This window comes from Rhinopithecus roxellana, chromosome 16 (genome assembly GCF_007565055.1).
Source record: "Rhinopithecus roxellana isolate Shanxi Qingling chromosome 16, ASM756505v1, whole genome shotgun sequence".
NCBI lineage: Eukaryota > Metazoa > Chordata > Mammalia > Primates > Cercopithecidae > Rhinopithecus > Rhinopithecus roxellana.
The window spans coordinates 112,821,426-112,841,886 of NC_044564.1; the positions used below are offsets into that span (position 1 = coordinate 112,821,426).

At 37.7% G+C, this 20,461-nt stretch overlaps 1 protein-coding gene across 4 annotated transcripts in view; it reads right to left on the reverse strand.

Annotated features, from left to right (window-relative positions):
- Positions 1-11,619: 11,619 nt before the first annotated feature.
- Positions 11,620-20,461, reverse strand: part of ECPAS (Ecm29 proteasome adaptor and scaffold) — a 130,063-nt gene continuing 121,221 nt past the window's right edge. For 3 of the 4 annotated variants that reach the window (XM_030919233.1, XM_030919230.1, XM_030919232.1), the window contains 5 exons: positions 19,886-20,024; positions 17,380-17,485; positions 17,092-17,180; positions 14,475-14,546; positions 11,620-13,076 (listed from right to left, as the gene is read on the reverse strand). In XM_030919233.1, the coding sequence (XP_030775093.1) occupies positions 12,937-13,076; positions 14,475-14,546; positions 17,092-17,180; positions 17,380-17,485; positions 19,886-20,024 (546 nt within the window). In that variant the 3' untranslated portion in view covers positions 11,620-12,936. The remainder of the gene's footprint in view (positions 13,077-14,474; positions 14,547-17,091; positions 17,181-17,379; positions 17,486-19,885; positions 20,025-20,461) is intronic. The other variant, XM_010361349.2, reaches the window with a different exon arrangement.

Here is a 20,461-nt window from a genome sequence, read left to right on the forward strand (position 1 = left end):
GTTCCTCCAACTGTTGATGTACTGATTAATACATAACTTATTGACATTGAAAAGAACACTGATTTGTTTCTGAATCATACAATTTTACTGCTTGTCTTGCACATAGAACATTTTAGCCTGTATGTTGTAATCTTCAGCCAATGATTGCAAACTATTGTAATCACCAATGAAAAAGGATAACTCCCATATGAGGAGTCCCCCTCCCTATTCCCGAATTTTCCCAGAAAAGTCTTTCAAGTGGTAGCTGACTCCAGAACATGGCCAACATGGAACTTCTAGCTTAGCACATTTTTGCATTTGAAAGTTGTTTTGATTGTCAAAAGAGTCAGATGAAAACATAAACTTATAAGACTTCAAGAGTAGGAGGTAATGACATCATAAATGGGTTTAATGCCATATTAAGTTGAATTCTGGGACAATGGAGAACTGTTTTAAATAAGATAGAGACATCATTTGGTTTATGACCAAATCAAGATGTAGAATATTCTTGAACCAAGAAGTTCCCTCATGCCCATTTACAGTCAATTATCTCCCCTGACCCCATGCCCCCAACTACAAACCTAACTTCTGTCACTATAGTTTTTCCTTATCTAGAATTTCACATAAATAGAACTATGTATAGTATGCGGTCATTTTACTTAGCAAAATGTCTTATGTTTATGTAGTCATTTCTTTTATTGCTGAGTAGTATTCCACTGTGTAGATTTACAACTGTTGATGTACTCACTAATCGATAGACATTTGGATGGTTTTCGGCTTTGACCTATAATGAGTATTTACTTATAAGTCGTTGTGCAAACATAGATTTCCTCTTGTCTTAGGTAAATACACTTGTGTAAAATGTATGGGTCATAGTACAAGTGTATGCTTAACTTCGTATGAGATGTCAAACTGTTTCTCAAAGATGCTGTTCCTATTTTGCTATCCCATTAGCGATATGAGAATTCCTGTTGCTCCACATCTGTGTGACCGCTTGATTTTGTCACTCTTTGATTCGTCATTTCAATATGTGATGACCCATGTTGGTTTTTTTCAAGGAAATATGATTTACTAACATATTTTAACAAGTAGTGTGTATAGAAAATAACCAACAGATGTTTTTATATCTATAAATTATATTCAAAAATGCCCCATGTTCCAAATTTTTAAAAAGTTTTGAGATATAATTCATATACCATATGATTTACCCATTTAAAATGTACAATCCAAAAATTTTAAGTGGATTCACAGAGTTATACAACTATCAGCACACAATCAATTTGAGAACATCACCCTTAAAAGAAACTCACACTCATTAGCAGAAATTCTCTATTTTCCCCCAACCCCTAACCCTAGGAAACTACTAATCTACTCTTGTTTCTATAGATTTGCCTATTCTGGACATTTCACATAAATGGAGTCACACAATGTGTGGTCTTTAAAGCTGACTTCTTTCCCTTATATATTTTCAAGATTCATCCAAGTCATAGCATGAATCATTATTTCATTCCTTTACTTGCCAAATAATATCTCATTGTATGGGTATCCATATACGACGAGATATTTGGCAAGTAAAGGAAAGAAACAATGATACATGCCAAACATCTCATTGTATAGATACACCACATTTAATTTTTATCCAGTCATCAGTTGAGCATTTGGGTTGTTCCCAGTTTTTGGTTTTTATAAATAATGTTCCTATGAATATGTATCTATAATTTTTTATGGGACGTATGTTTTCATTTCTCTTGAGTATGTTACACTTTGTTTAAACATTTGAGAAACTGCAAAAGTGTTACCCAAAGCAGCTGTATCATTGTACATTCCCACCAGCAATGCTTGAGGGTTCCAATTTCTCCACTTCCTTATCAATACTTCTGGGTCTTTTTTTTTAATAAGCCATCCTAGACAGTTTGTAGTGGTATCTCATTGTGGTTTGCATTTGCAATCCCCTAAGGGTTATTGATTTTTAGCAATTTTTATGTATATATCTTTCGTATATCTTCTTTGGATAAATGTCTATACAGATCCTTCGTCCATTTTAGAAATTAGTTTGTCTTTTTGAGTTGTAAGAGTTTTTTTCTGATACAAGTTCCTTATCAGGTATAGAATTTGCAAATATTTTATCCCAATCTATAGGCTGTCTTTTTACTTTCCTGATAGTGTCCTGTGAAAACACAAAAAGATGTTAATTTCAATGGAGTTCAATTTATATATTTTTTCTTTTGTCACTTGAGCTTCTGGTATCATGTCTAAGAAGTCTTTACCTAATCCAAGGTTATGAAGATTTACTTCTAGATTTACTTTGAAGATTTTACAGTTTTAGCTCTTACATTTTAAGTCTGATCCATTTTGAGTTCATTTTGCGTGCAATGTGAGGAAGAAGTCCAACTTCATTCATTTGCATGTAGATATCCAGTTGTACTGGCACCATTTGTTGAAAAGACTATTCTTTCCTCATTGAGTGAATTTGACACCATGTTGAAAGTCAATTTGCCATAAATGTAAAGGTTTATTTCTGGACTGTCAATTCTATTCCTTTGAACTGTATCTCCAGTCTTATGCCAGTACCACAGAGTCTTGATTACCACAGTTTTTTAGTTAAGTTTTGAAGTCAGGAAAGAGAAGTAATCCACTTTTGTTTTTTTGGTGTGTGTGTGTGTGTGTGTGTGTGTGTGTGTGTGTGTGTGTGTGTGTGTGTGTGTGATGGAGTCTTGATCTGTAGCCCAGGCTGGAGTGCAATGGCGCAGTCTTGGCTCACTGCCACCTCCAGCTCCCGGGTTCCAGAGATTCTCCTGCCTCAGCCTCCCAAGTAGCTGGAACTACAGGTGCATGCCACCATGCCCAGCTAATTTTTTGTATTTGTAGTAGAGACGGGGTTTCACCGTGTTAGCCAGGATGGTCTTGATCTCCTGACCTCGTGATCCGCCTGCCTCGGCCTCCCAAGGTGCTGGGATTACAGGCATGAGCCACTGCGCTCAGCCTACTTTTGTTCTTTTTCAAAATATTTTAAGTATTCTGGGTCCTTTGCACTCCACATAAATTTTAGAATTAGTTTGCCTACTGAATCTGTAAATCAACTTGGTCACTATTGTCATCTTAACAGTATTAACTATTCTGATCATAAGCATGGATGTCTTTCCATTTACTTAGCTCTTCCTTAATTTCTTTCAGCAATATTTTGTAATTTCCCAAAGTGTAATTTTTGCATGTTTCATTACATTCATTCCTAAAAATGCATTTTGAACAAATAATTTACTATTGCAAATGAAACCGTTTTCTGAATTTCATTTAGATTGTCCGTTAGTACAACATAAAAATAAGTGATATTTTTAATTAACTTATAAAAATCGATTATCAATTGATCCTCAACCTTGCTAAACTCATTTAGAGTTCCAATAGGTTTTTAGTGAATTCCTTAGGATTTTCTATATACAACATAATATTATCTGAAAATATTGTTATTTTACTTATTTTCTTTCCAATCTCGATGCCTTCTGTTCACTTGACTAATTTCCCTAGATGGAACTTCCAGCATAATGTTTAAAGGAAGGACCAAGAGTAAACATCCTTATCTCATTCCTGAGCTTAGAGGGAAAACATTCAGTCTTTCATTAGGTATCTTGTAACCCTATTATGTACTATCATGTAGACTTATGGTGTAAGCTAAATGTTTTTTGTAGATCCCCCTTATTAGCTGATGAAGTTCCCTTTTATTCCAAATTGTTGAGTGGGGTGTGTGTGTGTGTGTGTGTAAAATGAAGGTGCATTGTATTTTATCAAATGCTTTTTCTCCATCTATTGAGATTATAATATGGCTTTTCTCCTTTATTGGTGTGAGGCATTACACAATTTGATTTTCATGTTAAACCAACCTTGTATTCCTGAGATAAATCCCTCATGGTCATGATGTATAATCCTTTTTCTATATTGCTTCACTCAGCTTCTAGTATTTTGTTTGCAAGTTTTGTGTCTATAAGAGAAATTTCTCTGTAGCTTTAGTTTTTCATCTATGTCTTTGTCCAATTTTGGTACTAGGGTAATACTGGTCTCATAGAACAAGTTAGGAAGTACCCCCTCTTCTATTTTTCGGAAGTGTGTAAATAATTGATATTCTTTTGATACAGGCATGACTATTATGTACCCATAATTTAAAATAAAAAAATAAAAAATTCAAAAAGAACTGGCATTCTTTTAAAATGTTTGGTAGAATTCACCATCTGGGCCTGGACTTCTTGTTGCAGGTAGCTTTTTGAGTACTAGCTCAACTTCTTTACTTGCTGCAGGTCTATCCGTATTTTCTATTTCTTCTGAGTCAGATTTAATTTTTTGATTTGTAGCTTCCTAGGAATGTGTTGATTTCATCTAAGTTACCTAATTTGTTGCCATACAGTTGCTCATAGTATTCCTTTATATTTTGGTTTTTTAAGATTAGCAAGTAGCAATATCTCTTTCATTCCTGTTTTAGTAATTCAGTGGGTTTTGTTTGGTTTTTGGTCTACCTACAGACTTGCTGATCAACAATTTTGTTGATCTTTTCAAAGAACCAACTTGCAGTTTCTTCTTTTTTCTTTCTTTCCTATTCTCAATTTCATAATTTCTGCTCTGATCTGTTTCCTCCCTTCAGGTTTAATTTGCCTTTTCTTTTATAGTGCTTCAAGAGAACGGTTTGGGATAGGTTTTCTTGTTTTGTTTTTTGAGTCAGGGTCTCACTCTGTCACCAAGACTGGAGTGCAGTGGTGTAATCATGCCTCACTGCAGCCTCAAAATCCTGGGCTCAAGCAATCCTCCTACCTCTGCCTCCCAGGTAGCTGGGACTACAAGTGCATGCTATCATGCCTGGCTAATTTTTAAAATTTTTCAGAGAGACATGGTCTGGCTACATTGCACAGGCTGGTCTTGAACTGCTGGCTTCCAACAATCCTCCCACCTCGGCCTCCTAAACTTCTGGGATTACAGGCATGAGCCACTGCACCTGGTCTTTTATTATTATTCATACTCTAATAATACGGCCTTTTTTTCAGTTATAAATTCTCCTCTAAGCACTGCTTTAGCTGCACTTCGTAAGTTTTGGAATTTTGTGTCATTTTCATTCATCTCAAAGTATTTTCTAATTTCCTTGGTGATTTCTTCTTTGTTCCCCTGGTTATTTAGAAGTATGTACTTAATTGCCATGTTTATAAATTTCCCAGTTCCATTCACTTATTAATTTCTATTTTCAATTCATTGTGATTAGAGTATTATTTTCTACAGTTTCAATACTTTCACATTTTGATAGGAATTGCATTGAATCTGTAGATCAACTTGGGAGTTGTGGCTTGTTTTATGGCCTACGGACTGTTAATCCCTGCCCCAAGACAGGTGATAACTGTATGTCAATGTAAATTCATCAATTGCAACAAATGCACCACTGTGGTACAAGATGTTGATAGTGGGTGAGGTTGTGCATGTGTGAGGAAAGGGAGTATATGGAAATAAACCTCCCTTTTTGAAAGAAATATTCTAAAGGTGTTTTTCATACTTTTCTTCTTCCCTTACATTTTTGATTTCTGGAGAATAGTTCTCAACAATGTAAACCTTCATTTCAAAACCCTATTTCTAAAATTCTTGAAATGGCCAGAATAATTCAATGTCAAATTAGAAAGATCATATCAGCATAGAAAAGAATAAGCTAGAATCCAATACATAGGAATCCAAATGAGAGCAAGCAGAAGTTACAAGTGCAAATAAATATACTATATTCCACACTCCGTATTTGAGTAACTTTTAAAAACCTGAACTCTCTAATTTTTTGACCAGAGGCAAAATTACCTACCCATATTCTCCTTTTCACTTAAAACTCATGTGTAGTCCAGGTGCAGTGGCTCACGCCTGTAATCCAACACTTTGGGAGGCCAAGGCAGGTGGATCACTTGAGCTCAGCAGTTCGAGACCAGCCTGGGCAACGAACATGGTGAAACCCCATCTCTACAAAAAATACAAGAATTAGCTGGGCACAGTGGCGTGCACCTGTAGTCCCAGCTACTTGGGAGGCTGAAGCAGGAGAATCAACTGAGCCCAGGAGTCTGAGACTGCAGTGAGCCATTATCATGCCACTTTACTTCAACCTGGGCAACAGAGTGCGACCCTGTCTCAAAAAAAAAAGCGGGGGGGGGGAGGGGGTTCATGCTTGTAATCCCAACACTTAGGGAGGCTGAGGTGGGTGGATCACCTGAGGTCAGGAGTTGAGATCCGCCTGGCCAACGTGGTGAAACCCCATCCCTACTAAAAATACAAAGAATTAGCCAGGTGTGCTGATGGGCACCTGTAATCCCAGCTACTCGGGAGGCTGAGGCAGGAGAATTGCTTGAATCCAGGAGGCATAGGTTGCAGTGAGCTGAGATCGTACCACTGCACTCCAGCCTGGGCGTGAGACTCCACCTCAAAAAAAAAAAATGTTGTTTTTTTAGATTTATCTAAAACATAATTTAAACAGGCATTACTTTTAAGTTTCAGGTTCAAAGCAAGATTGAGAGGAAGATACAGAGTTCACATACATCCTCTACCCTCACACATGCACAATCTTGCCCACTATTAACATCTTGTACCATAGGGGTACACTGGTTGCAACTGATGAACTTACATTGACATACAGTTATCACCTGAAGTTCATAGTTTGCTTTCGGGTTCACTCCTGGTGGTGTACATTCTATAGGTTTGGGCAAATGTACAATGACATATATTCACAACTGTAGTATTAGACAGAGTATTTTCACTGCCTTGGCAATCCTCTCTGCTCTATTTATTCACCCTTCCCTTCTCTCAACTCCTGGCAATCACTGATCTTTTTACCGTCTCCACAGCTTTGCCTTTTCCAGAATGTCATATAGTTGGAATCATACAGGATGTAACCTTTTCAGATTGACTCCTTTCACTGAATAATATAAACTTATGTTTTCTCCATGTTTTTAATGGCTTGATAGCTCTTTTTAGCACTGAATAATATTCCATTTTCTGGATGTATCAGTTTATTTTATATTTTACCATTCACCTACTGAAGGACATCTTGGTCGCTTCCAATTCTTGGCAATTATGGATAAAGCTGCTATAAATATCCATGTGCAGATTTTGCATGGACGCAAGTTTTCAATTCACCTGCATAAATACCAATGAGCACAATCGAATGGTAAGGGTATGTTTAGCTTTGTATAGCTTTTTAAAAACAACAAATATTCTCAAATTCTATGTCCAGTATGGTGCGGTAACTTCCCAGAAGACTGCCTTGCATATAGAAACTATAAACACTGCATTCAAAACAAAACAAAACAAAACAAAACAAAACAAAACAAAAACAAACAATTTTCTTAAGGCTCTAGAGTCAAGAGTCGGGTAGATTTCGGCGGAGAGCCGAAACATGGAAGGGGCCGGCAGGGGGTGAGTTTTGGGGCTTTGTGGCTTTGTCCTTAGGGTAAAGCACAGTCAGAGCGTGGCACAGAACAGTGGAAGCTCCCACTGAAAATCACCCTCTCCAGCCTGAGGGAGGCAGAGCCCACTACAAAGTAAGGGGAAAATCCTGGATATAAAACAGCAAAGAACCCAAGTTTCTATGTGTAACTCTGCCCAAGTCTGTGATTAACCTCTGAACCACTTATGTTCACGGCAGACTGCAAACAGCTCAGCCAAAAATAAGCTGAACTGAGATCTGAGCCAAAGGGGAGACAGTTGGCAGTTTGAGTCTAACCATGTTCACTGTCTGCTCAAATTGAACAGCAGCTCTTTGAAGGAACAATCCAGAGTCTCCATGACATAACATGCACAATGTCCAGGAATGTTGGGATATAGTCCCAAAATACCGGATATACGAAGAACCAGGAAATGATGTTGGGGACCTGGGGGAAGCAATAAAAAAAGACCAAAGCCAAAATGATTCAGATGTGTATCAAATAAGAACTTAAAAGCAATTATAATTATGCTTCATGAAGTTTTTAAAAATGTTAATGAAAGATTAGAAATTGAAAATTTTAAAAAATGGAAACTTTAGAATGAAAAATTAAAATATCTGAAATAAAAACTCACTAGATGGGCTTTAATATCAGAATGCACATGGTAGAGTCAGTAAACTTAAAGAGAATTTTTAAAACATGACTAAGACCTTAGAACAACATCAAAAGATCGAGTTCTAGAAAGAGAGAAGATGGCACAGGGAAAAAAACACATGGGTAAATGGCAAAAAAAAAAAAAAAGTCTCAAATTCAGTAAAATGCATACATTTAGAAATTCAAAAATCAAAGCAAAACTTGAGGATAAATATGAAGAAAAGCACAGCTAGGTACATCATAGTCAAAGTGCTTTAATCCAAAAATAGGAAAAATCATGAAAGCAGACAGAAAAAAAACTACACACCACATCCAGAGAGCAACAATTTGAACAGCCTCAGAAATCATACTGGAAACCCTGAAGGCCAAGAAACAGTGGGGCGTCTTTACAGTGCTAAATAACACAAATACTAAAAAGACTGATGTTCAGAAAAGATCCTGTATTTGAAGACTGTTCTGGAATCAAAAGTAGCATAACAGAATTATACATCTAACCACTAATACCCAACACTTTTTTTTTTTTCTTTTTGAGACCGAGTCTCGCTCTGTCGCCCGGGCTGGAGTGCAGTGGCCGGATCTCAGCTCACTGCAAGCTCCGCCTCCCGGATTCAAGCCATTCTCCTGCCTCAGCCTCCCGAGTAGCTGGGACTACAGGCGCCCGCCACCTCGCCCGGCTAGTTTTTTGTATTTTTTAGTAGAGACGGGGTTTCACCATGTTAGCCAGGATGGTCTTGATCTCCTGACCTCGTGATCCGCCTGTCTTGGCCTCCCAAAGTGCTGGGATTACAGGCTTGAGCCACCGCGCCCGGCCCCCAACACTGGTTTTAAAGTACTCTTTTCAAGAATACCCAAACAAATACAGATGCTCCTATTAGCTGTTTTCTCACTGTCCTTTATCTTTTTCATAAAGGCTTTTTCACTACTACCTGAATGTAAAAGAAATGTATCATTTTTAAAGGTAAACAAACACTTAAAACTTTCCGAAAGCATCATTTGAAAGGCTGTTTCCAACTTTTGTAACATTATAATGTTTCACTTTAAAAAAATGTTACTCTAGCTCCCTGGCTCCCTCCCATAATCCCAGCACTCTGGGAGGTTGAGGCACATAGATCACCTGTGGCCAGGAGTTTGAAACTAGCCTGGCCAAAAAGGTGAAACCCCGTGTCTACTAAAATGCAAAAATTAGCTGGGTGTATTGGCAGGTGCCTGTAATCCCAGCTACTCGGGAGGCTGAGGCAGGAGAATCCCCTGAACCTGGGAGGCAGAGGTTGCGGTCAGCTAAGATCGCACCATGGCACTCCAGCCCGGGTGACAGAGTGAGACTCTGTATCAACAACAACAAGAGCTACTCTAGTAAGCTAATTTAGAACCTGCCTGAAAGGAAAAAACATACCAGGAGGGAATGGCATGGGCTTGCTGGCTGCTCCAGATAATAAGCAAGGTAACTCACTTTCATGGCCATCTTCCATAGTCTAAATATTTGCTTGGCAGTTTTACAGTATACGATGTGATTGTACCTCTGACATTTTACATTCATAGCCACGTATCTTAATCTTGGTCAAAAGGAGAACTGTCTGTCGTTTCTGTATGTTCCTAAGGGATTACTTTTATGAGAAAATAAAATGTTTCCATGATACCTCTTCTCCAAGCATCTGACAGCAGTTGTTCAGGGAGTCTTCCTTTTGTTTCTGCTTTGCCTTGGAACTCCTAAACACTTAAGCCAGCAATTTCTACTTACCAGAGTTAGCTCAGAATATGGCAGGCAGTAGGGTTTTTTTTTTTTTTTTTAAGTATAACTAGTCAACGCCTAGGCAGTTGAACTATTTTCCTGGAGAATTAATAAAAATTAACGCACTACTTCAAAAGAACAGATCATGCAGTTTTATTTGCCATTTAATATCTTCTTGGGCATGGATGGGATTTTCCTTTAAAATCAGACTATCAGACACTTAGCTAGCTGGGACACATTGCAGAGGATTTTGTGAAAGTCGCATGTAAAATACAAAATTCTGTTACGTACACATCCATTTAACAATAGTTTGTACATTACAATGAGGCCAATGTCAAAATAACTCCCTGGTCTAAAAAGCAGCATGAATCTATTGTGGCAGCAGCAGGTAGAAATACCCCATGTAGGGCAGACAGTGTGCGCACAGTGCAGTTGCTACAAAAGTACAGACCAATAAGGGCACATCTTTTTTCTTTTGTCTTATTAGTAAGTGCACAGTGAAAGATGGAAGAGGGAAGCAATGGGGATGCAGAGGCACTTTTGCTGTGCACATAGACTGTATTACAGGGAGACAGGGAGATACATGGAATTATAAATTCAACACAAACATTAAGAAACAGCTGCTCTTTATCACCAAAAAGACAATTATATACTATTTTCACGATTCTAATTTCCAACTTGCCACACTTTGGGTATCTCCTTTTCATATATCAGTACATTTGAGACAATACATCCTGTGCACTAATTCCAGGAATAAGGAATTCAGTAATAGACCCTACTACCAATCAGTTTCTTGTATGACAGGTAACACTGACTATTTCTAGGGAGAAAGAATCAAAATCTGTTTGGGGGAGCTCTGGAAAACAAAGGCTGATGATATAAACATGTATGAGTCCTTCTGCCATTTGTTGGCCAGTGAACATTCCACAATTACAAGCTCTGTTATTAATCCTTTTAAATAAATATATGCACACATGCACACCAAACATAAGGGGCACTGTGAGACAATTATTGAGCATTACTAGCTGTGTGAATGATTAGGCTGGTCAAGATGAAGGCATTAAGTATACAAATTAGAAATGTGCTTCGAAGGCTAATGTACAGGAATTCAATAGCACTAAACACAAAGGTTTGAGTGCCTCAGCATCACTGTTAGCACCAAGGGAAATTCCCAATATTAAAAAACAAAAAGCTTAAAAAGCATAACATTTGACAAGGTATTAACATTTGATATAGACTAAGAGCATAATTCTTGTCTTTATAATCCTGCTTTCTGAAAATACCCAACCTGCATTGCATTCTTGCCAACGAATAATATCTCGAGTACTGTAACTGAAAGTCAGAGAGTACTTGGTGGAGGGGGAAATACTGATATGAAAAACAGTAAGTCCTAAAAGATGCCATAAACTTTCTAAAAAACATTCGAAGTTGATTTTTCCCCAAGCAAAAGCCATTCTCAAATGAAAATCCATGGTAGATTCCTTAAAATTCATGATGCTACTAAAACTCACAAGTCAGTATCAGCAAAGAGGATGTTTTTGTAATTAACACTTAAATTTGTATTTGTAAACTCCCTTTTCAATCAGAAACAATCCCCAAATACAACATATTCAGCCAAGTCTAGGTGCTATCTATGGCAGTGTTTTTTAAACTGTGAGTAGTGACCCAAGTTGTGAGTCAGGAAATGAATTGAGACAGTCTGAAGAGCATTATATCAGGAGCCCAGGAGCAGATATTAAAGGGTATCACACAGTTATGTATTATTTCATGAAACGTTTTAAATATTTTATATTTAGGCATGCACTTACATACACACACAAACACACACGTTCTGGGTCGTGATGTAAAAAGTTATTTTTATTATGACTTGCAGTCAAAAAAGTTTGAAATACATCGGTCAATAGAGACCCTCAAAAATAATAAACATGGAGTTTCCACGAAAAATAATAAACATGGAGATTCCTGGTGTTAATGTCAATAAGGATCAGTATTGAATGTAAACCAATCTTCTGCTCTGGAATCCAAGGTAAGCTACAGAGTTCTCAGTTTACCATAAACACTAAGGCTTTACTTGTTTTTCCTCTTACCCTACACTTTCAGGCAGGGGCATGGGCAACAGAAGGAAGGAGGAAAACCCCTAGTGGCAATGATTTACTTGGAGTGGTATCATATTATTTTGAGAAAAGGCGTTTTTTAAAAGAGTAATTCCCAGGTGGCTAATTAAAAGGCTTTCCTTCTCCCCTATAAAGTCATACTGGTAGCATAAAAGCAAACAGAAATTTTATGTTGTCATTACAGTTTTGAGGCAGTCTGTGATTTTGTTTCTGGTTTTGCAAAATATGCAGCCACAGACACCAATAGAATGTGTGATCTTGTCCTAATCTACTTTACCCACCTGTAAAAGGAAGACGATTGGAATTATCCTAATGAGACTGAATCTGTCCTCTCCATCTGTAAAGATGCTAAACAATCATTTTCTCCAAATCAACCATCTAAACACACGACAAGACAATGTTCAGCTTCTGACTTTCGGAAACCCAACAATAAGGGTCACTTTAGTTCTGGCACAAGGGCTGTTGTGTGCCGCCCTAAACGTACCTCATCTTGGAAGTTTCTTGGGTGGGCCAGGGTTAGCACTGATTTGGCAGATGGCTGTAAAGCAAAGTATCCAGGGCAGAACATTAAACACCTGGGTTCTGACTTTGGCACAGGCCTCAGAAAGCCTCTGAGATGACACAGCTTCCTATTTCTTCAGGTTTAAGAGGAAGGTTAAAACAAGTTATTTACAGGCCCCTTCCTGAAATAACTAATTTGAATGCAGTTCTAAGATTTTTATCCAGCTTGCTCTGCAACTTTGTCTATTAATTCCTTTAATAACAGCTTGAACTCTTTTAACAACTATTTCTGCCAGTTTCCTTTACAACCACCCCTCAAACATCCAAGGTTCCATTAAGCTCACTCAGCCCAGATACTTTAAAAACATAAAAATAAAGCTAATAAGGAACAAAATTTAAGGCTTTTTCTTTTTATTTCAGCCAAGGAATGATGCATGCTACAGATTAATCTTTACTCTTCCCCACTTGGTTTTTCAAAGAACACCACCATTTCAACCCCCAATGAACATGGCACTTGTTTCTTTCTTCCCTTTCTAATTTATTCCAGATTTTCAAGTGTTTTCTTCAGTAACGCTGCTTTCTCCTGCAGTTCAGGTCTGCTGTCTGGCTCCATAGTAGCTAAAGACTCAATTAGGAGCACTCTGCATTCAGATGTCAAACATTCCCACTGTTTAGATTCTGCATGGAAAAAAAAAAAAAAAAGCAAAAAGAAAAAACCCCAAAGAATCCTTATAGGACAAGAAAAAAAATTTAAAAATATCCTATCCCCCAAATAAATGCAAAGCAACCTCTTGATAACAGATCAGTATATAATGATGATAAGTTCAATAGGTGTCTCAAAACCTAATTCTTGACAATAGCCTAGAGGCACATCAGGGAGTTTCCTCTCCTTCCCCCAGTATCAGTGGGAGAAAGCGAAATAACTACAATGAAGCATAGTAGGAAGAAGGAATTATCGGGGCAAGGCACACTGTAGCAAAAAAGTCATTTCAACAACATCATCGCAAGGCCATATTTCATAAGATATGGTCAGTCAAAAAAAAAAGACAAACTTGTAAGAAATTTCATAATTGCAAGGTCAGATTAAGTAGATGACACTCCCTTTTCTTTGAGTAAGGCATCTGAGAACTACATGCACACTGAAAATTTTAGAAAATAAGAAAGTATATCAAATCTTAAATCTTGTTTACAAGGTTTTGCCACTTTCTAGCAATGTGGCTTCAAGCAAGTTTAGCTTGCCTTCAGCCTCATGTTCCTCATCTGGACTATATTAGTACGTATCTGGCAAACTGAGAATTTGGTAATATGACTTAAGTGCCTAGCTCTTTTATCTCAACAAGGAAAAAAGGGATCGGGAGATGTTTAGTGTTACTGAGTCTAAAAGTTCTGTCTGATGGAGCCCTAAGAGAGGTGTTTCAATTGCTAAGCAAAGATAGAGAAGTAGAAAGAGCAAACACACAAGGTTGCAGGAAAAACGTTTCCATCTCCTACATTCTTAATCCATGAAGTTAAAACAATTTGAGAGAGAGGAAAAAAAAGAAGAGAGTCCTCCTTCTGAAATCAGTAACAGATACACCACTGGAGAAAATGCTAACAGTTCCCCCTACCCTGCCCACTGACAGACCCTTAGAAGAAAAACAGGTTAGGGGAGAAGAAATAGAATTAAGAAAATTGCTACTATCGGATTTGATGACTCAGGTAGATAACTGTTAAAAATGTTTTTCCTACTCCACTTTTCAGTGTGTCGTTCTGCTTATTTACATGTACACATGCCACTTGTCAACCACTTCCTCTAATTAACCAAGATTAAGTCAGGATTCCCGATGAAAACAAACACTTTATTACTTTAAGACAACTATAGCTTAATAATATATTAAAAATATATAAAAGAATATCAAATTTAAATATTTAGTAAGATTTATAGTTTTGGTTTTGTCCATTCTTCTCGCATGTGCATACATACTGATTTGTATTTCAGAGTATACGCTTAGAGTATAAGGAAAACGAAACAAAAAATTTCTAAAACATATGCTACATGGCTTTGTGGTCCTCCAGTCAGAACTAAGAACAACTTACCTTCAAGTTTTTTAAGCAGCAATTCTACCACAGATAAAGCTTCTGTTCTCACAGATGAGTAGGTCTTATTTTCTAAAAAGAAAAATCATACAGTTTATATGGCCTGCCTGAAAAACACAACCTCCAAGATTAAATTTGTGTTACTGAAAGAAAGATGTCCAGAAATTACAACTCTAGGGAAAGGGTACATCTGGTTTTCTGTTTTGTTATGTTTTAAAGGAAGCTTCCCTTTGCTAAGTATCAAATACTTAAAATGTGCTAATGTACATAGTCTCCTACTTTGGGAAAACAAAAACCTGTCAGCCAAGTATACCAATCACCACAACAAATGGTAATATTTAAATGATCCATTTTAGAAGTGGAAGATGAAAAAACTATCTCAAACACAAAATCATCTTCACATCATACATAAGAATGATCCTTAGGTCTGCATGACCCTCCTCATTTTACCAAAGAATATTATACGACCCAGTGTTTAAGCCGATCGGGGAAACCTGGAACCCAGCAAAGACAGGTCTGTTGGCTGCCAGTTCTTTATCCATAAAAGCATGTTACTGCCAGCAACTGCAACTGAAGCATGCTTCCTTGGCATCCACTCTTTGACATGGCATCTGATTCACGGTGAAATTATCTACCAAAAAAATCAACACACAACCAAGCCCAAAGCAGGGTAGGCATGAGATGGACCTTATCATCTTGTTATGCTATGAAGTACAGAAGTGCTACAGTGACGGTGACCTATCAAAATGACACAGGGGTCAGCTTGACACAGGGCTTCCACTGGCCAAATCTGGGACAATTTGAGTAACAAATTAAGATTTAAAAAATTAAATTATAAAGTCTTTGAAGGGGGAAAGAAATCCATGAATCAATGCCAGTAACAGATAAATAAAAAGATGGGCAGAAGAGAAGAACCTTGCTTACAATAGAATTCCAACTATCAAATGGTGAATGTGGACAAAATGCTAGAGTTGCAAAATCATCTTAGTAAAAACTGGTTCAGGGAAGAATCATCAATGCATGCTAAATATAGAGAAGAGATTGTAAAGAAGATAAACAGATTATTTGAATGATCTTAAGGTCTGTTCCCACAGGCTACTTATTAGACACAAAAGGAAAATATAGTCACTAGCCAGTAGAGAAAAACTGATAGTACCTTGACCAGGTAATCAAAATTAACATCACAAATGATAACAGATGGACACTGTGTGTGCCTCTTAATGTGAGGACACATCACTTACGTAAGTATCCCAACTGGGAATTCATAACCTGGATCTAATTATGAGAAAACATCAAACACCAAATGAGAAACATTCTGTTTTTTTCAAAAAGGGACTTTATTCTTCAAAATTGTCAATGTCCTAAGACAAAGAAAGGTTGACAAAGTATTCCAGATTGAAGGAGTCTAAAAATATATGACAACAAAATTCAATAAATAATTATGAATTGGAGGCTAAGGCGGGCAGATCACTTGAGGTCAGGAGTTTGAGGCCAGACTAGCCAACATGGTGAAACCCCGTCTCTATGAAAAGTACAATTAGCCAGGCTTGATGGCATGCACCTGTAAGCCCAGCTACTTGGGAAACTGAGGCAGGAGAATCACTTAAACCCAAGAGGCAGAGCTGCCGTGAGCCAAGATCGCACCATTGCACTCCAGCCTGGGTGACAGAGCAGACCCTGTCTCAAAAATAATAATAATTATTATCATCATCATCATCCTGGACTGGATTCCCTAATGAAGGGGAGGGAAAAAAAACAATCCTATAAAGAACATTACTGGCTGGGTGTGGTGGCTCATGTCTATAACTCCAGTATTTTGGGAGGCCAAGACAGGTGGATTGCTCGAGCTCAGGAGTTCGAGAACACCCTAGCCAACACAGTGAAGCCCTGTCTCTACAATTAATACAAAAATTAGCCAGGCGTGATAGTAACTGTAATCCAAGCTACTTGGGAGACTGAGGCAGGAGGATTGAACCTGGAAGGTGGAGGTTGCAGTGAGCTGAGATCACACCTCTGCACTTCAGCCTGAGTGACAGAGCGAGACTCTGTCTCAAAAAATAAAAATAAAGAACATTACCGAATCAACTGAACAAACTAGAGTATGAACGATAAACATTTGATTTAAAAAACCGCATCCATGTTTACTACCTAAAGTTGACAATGGTACTGTGGCACACTAAATAACTGAGGAAAAAGGGGGCCTGATGTAAGCAACATACTTTCAAATGGTTCAGGAGAAAAACATGTATACAGAAGTCCAAATGACAAAGCAAATGGCACAAAATGTTAACAGATGATTCTGGGTAAAGTGTATACATATTGCAGAGTATTAAATGTACTGTCGTTGCAACCGTTGTGTAAGTTTGAATTTACTTTCAAATAACAATTTTGTAAAAATACTTGTCACGAAGGTTTTTCTAAACTAGATGCTAAAATCCTGTTATAGTTTCAGATTTAAATATTCCAGTTAAGGGGTACACATGGAGTATATTAAGTAGCAGGGTCCAGCAGCTGTTTCAGAAATTTAGTTCCTAAGACAAGGTAGGAAATATTTGAAGCTCGGCTCCTTAGCTTTAAAATTAGGACTCCCTCGTCAGTTTTAGTTTACTACACTCACCTAAAGAATATGTGATTGATTTACAAGTTTCAAGCAGAATTTCAGCCAAAGCCTCAGGATCTGCATATTCTTCTTCCAAAAGCATTAACCTATACAAATCAGAAAGCAAGGTACAAATGCTAATTATTAAGAAACAGTCTAAAACTTTCCTGTCACAATTTCTGTCTGTATGTATCATTGTCACTTTAGCTACTAGTTTTTAAATGTATAAAAATTCCATTGATTATATATAAAATGCTGCAGGGGTGGGGGGAACAAAATAAAAAACTGAACCATGAAGCAGTTTACCCCTGAAAAAAGGCATTCATTGATTGCAGGACTCCTAGCTGCACTTTCCACGTGCTGAGTTTTAGCCGTTCACACATCAGTTTGCACAGCTCCTGGCGATAACAACCTGGGAAAGAAAGACAAGGTGGGACAGAGCAGGAGAGAATATAAAAGAGCAAGAGATGGAATAAATGAGGGACAGACAGAGAGAACAAGAGAAAGGCAGAGGGACAGAGAAAAAGAGAAGGCAGGGAGGATAAAGGAGAGAAAAGCAGGAAAAAGAGAAATAAAACAATAAATATTTTTAAAGCCATTGAAATTTCTCCAAAACCTTCAGCATGACTTTGTACTCAATCCCCAAACACATTTCCTTGATCAGAAACTGCCCCCACAAAGGTACAATATAATTGTTTACAAATATTCACTTTCAAGGCATATGGTTCTCCATAGAACTGAGAAAGCACTTTAACCACACCCCCTTTGCCCCTCAAAACTCCCTGAATGACAGCCAAAGAAAGGAGAACTCTGTGGCCAGGAGCTCCTCTCTAGATGCTCACAAGCCTCTGCAAACTGCAGGTTTACCAAGAGTCAACAGTGCTTTCTTATAAACCTGTTATGCCAACTGCAATTGTAATTATAATTATATAATTAATATTATGCCAACTGATGAATCAGCAGAAAACTTAAGAACGAAGTTATTTTTAATTACTGTAGGATTTCATAGGGCTCAAACAAATGTAAAAATGGGGGAAGGAAATTAAAAAAATCTAGAATTCTGCACTAGAATTGTCTCATAAGAGCTTGAAATTTCTTTCTCTATTTTAAAGAAACAAAACCCAGAAATTGTAGATTTATAAGAAGCCAATGCGTAACTTAAGTTCCTAAAGAAAAGACCTTGGTTCGCAATAAATGCACTTTTCTATTAACAACCTTCTACATCTTATATTAAAATAAACTGCTTTATGTTTGTATCAACTTTCTCATACAATTCCCTACCTTAGCTATCTCTACCTTTCAAGTCTTTATAGTGTCATATTAGTGGACTTCCACTGCAGTGTATAAGAAATAAAACCACTTGCAAATTTGTATCTTCTGGGAAACTCTTCCTATAAACATAGCAAATATATAAGTTCACACAAAGGCTGACAGGGCTCAAAGAGAACCTTAACTCTGATTCTAGACATTTCCAGTTACGAATAATCAACAATACATTTTTTTATAACATTCAGTAATATTGTCACTTGGCATGGAGGCTCATACCTATAAATCCCAGCACTTCAGGAGGGAGGCCAAAGTGGGAGGATCACTTGAGCCCAGGGGTTTGAGACCAACCTAGGCAACATAGCAAGACCTCACCTCTTCAAAAAAAAAAAAAAAAAACTAGCTAGGTGTCATGGCATGCACCTGTATATCCAAATACTTGGGAGGCTGAGGCAGGAAGATCACTTGAGCCCTGGAGGTAAAGGCTGCAAGGACTGCACCACTGCACTCCAGCCTGGGTAACAGAGCAAGACCCTGTCTCCAAAAAAAAAAAAAAATACATATATATATATAGACACACACACTAAGATCTTCAGCGGGATGCACTGTAGGACCCAACCCAAGGCAAGCTTAAAGGGTAGCATCATCACTTCTTGGCCTTTTGGCTAAGATCCAGTGTAAAGGGTAGTATCATCCCAAGGTTAAGGCCCTATCAGCGGACTCGAAACTAACTGCAACCTCATCCAATAATAAAGGTTTACTGTTGATTTAATCTTTGGGAAATACATGTCCAGTTCTGAAAATTGTCCAAATAGTAATGAGTATTTCACTGAAACAGGGATTTCAGGTGCTTACTGAACACTTCGTAATAAGGCCATTCATTTTAGGATAAAGAGACCCCACTAATAAACTTTGTGGATTCCTCCAAATGATCAAGAAGATCAGCAGAACTCTTCTATCAAACTCTCTGCATAAAATGTATCATGGTTATTATAGGTGGAACTATGCCCCCAAAGTTCGTATGTTGAAATACTATCCCCCAGTACCTCAGAATGTTACTGCATTATTATTAAATAGAAGACAGACCCTTTAAAGAGGTCCTATGAGTGGGCCCTAATACAGTGTGTCTGGTGTCCTTACAGGAAGAGGTGATTAGGACACAGAGACAACAAAGATCATGTGAAGACACACAGAGAAGACAGCCATTCCCAAGCCAAGGAGAGAGGTCTCAGAAGAAACTAACCCTGCTGACGATGCCTTGATCTCAAAAGCTCAGACTTCCATTCTCCAGAATTGTGAGAAAATAAATTTCTGCTAAGCCACCCGGTCCGTGATACTTTCTTACAGCAGCCCTTGCTGCAACGGTACACTGATCAGTGAGGTGATATGCTCACGTACACAAAAAATTTCCACTGAATAATTCTCATTATTAATCAATCAGGCTCGATAAGAAACAATAACTATACTTTGTCATACAGAAAACCTTTGCTCTCATTAAGTAACCTCTGGTTACAGCACTTCTTCAAATGCGGTTTCTGGTGCTTACGTTGGGTCTCCGCGTTTCGGGGCCAGGCTTTGCCCAGGCTTTCAAAGGCACCCAGCAGATATTCCAGCTGGAGCTCCTTTTCCTTCTCATTCTCATCTTCATTTTTGGTTGTCTGGACCCCACTACTTTCAAATGAATTCTAGGATATATCAAAGAAAAGAAAATTTAATATTTTCTTCTTCAAAGTTACAGGTATGCTATTTAAGCTATCAGGGTACTAGGGCAGGAGCTATTAACCAAGAGTTAAATGGTAAATTCTCTACCATAAGCTTCCCCATTTACAACAAGGATTTATAACCAGAATACTGTGTCTCTAATAAATTTAGGAAATACTTTACAGGAATCTGTAAAGAAAAGCTAAAAATTACTGCATATGTAGTCTTTTGAGCATAACGTGAGATCTGCATGAGAATCAAGTATTAAAGATAGAAGAAACTCAGTAATGATCTGAATAAATCCAAACTCTTTCTTGATAGATAGGAAAACAGAAGCTAAGAGAAGCACTGGTCCAGCTCGCTAGTGATGTCATCAACTTAAAACACAAGTGTCCCAAATCCATATGCTATCACTATGTTT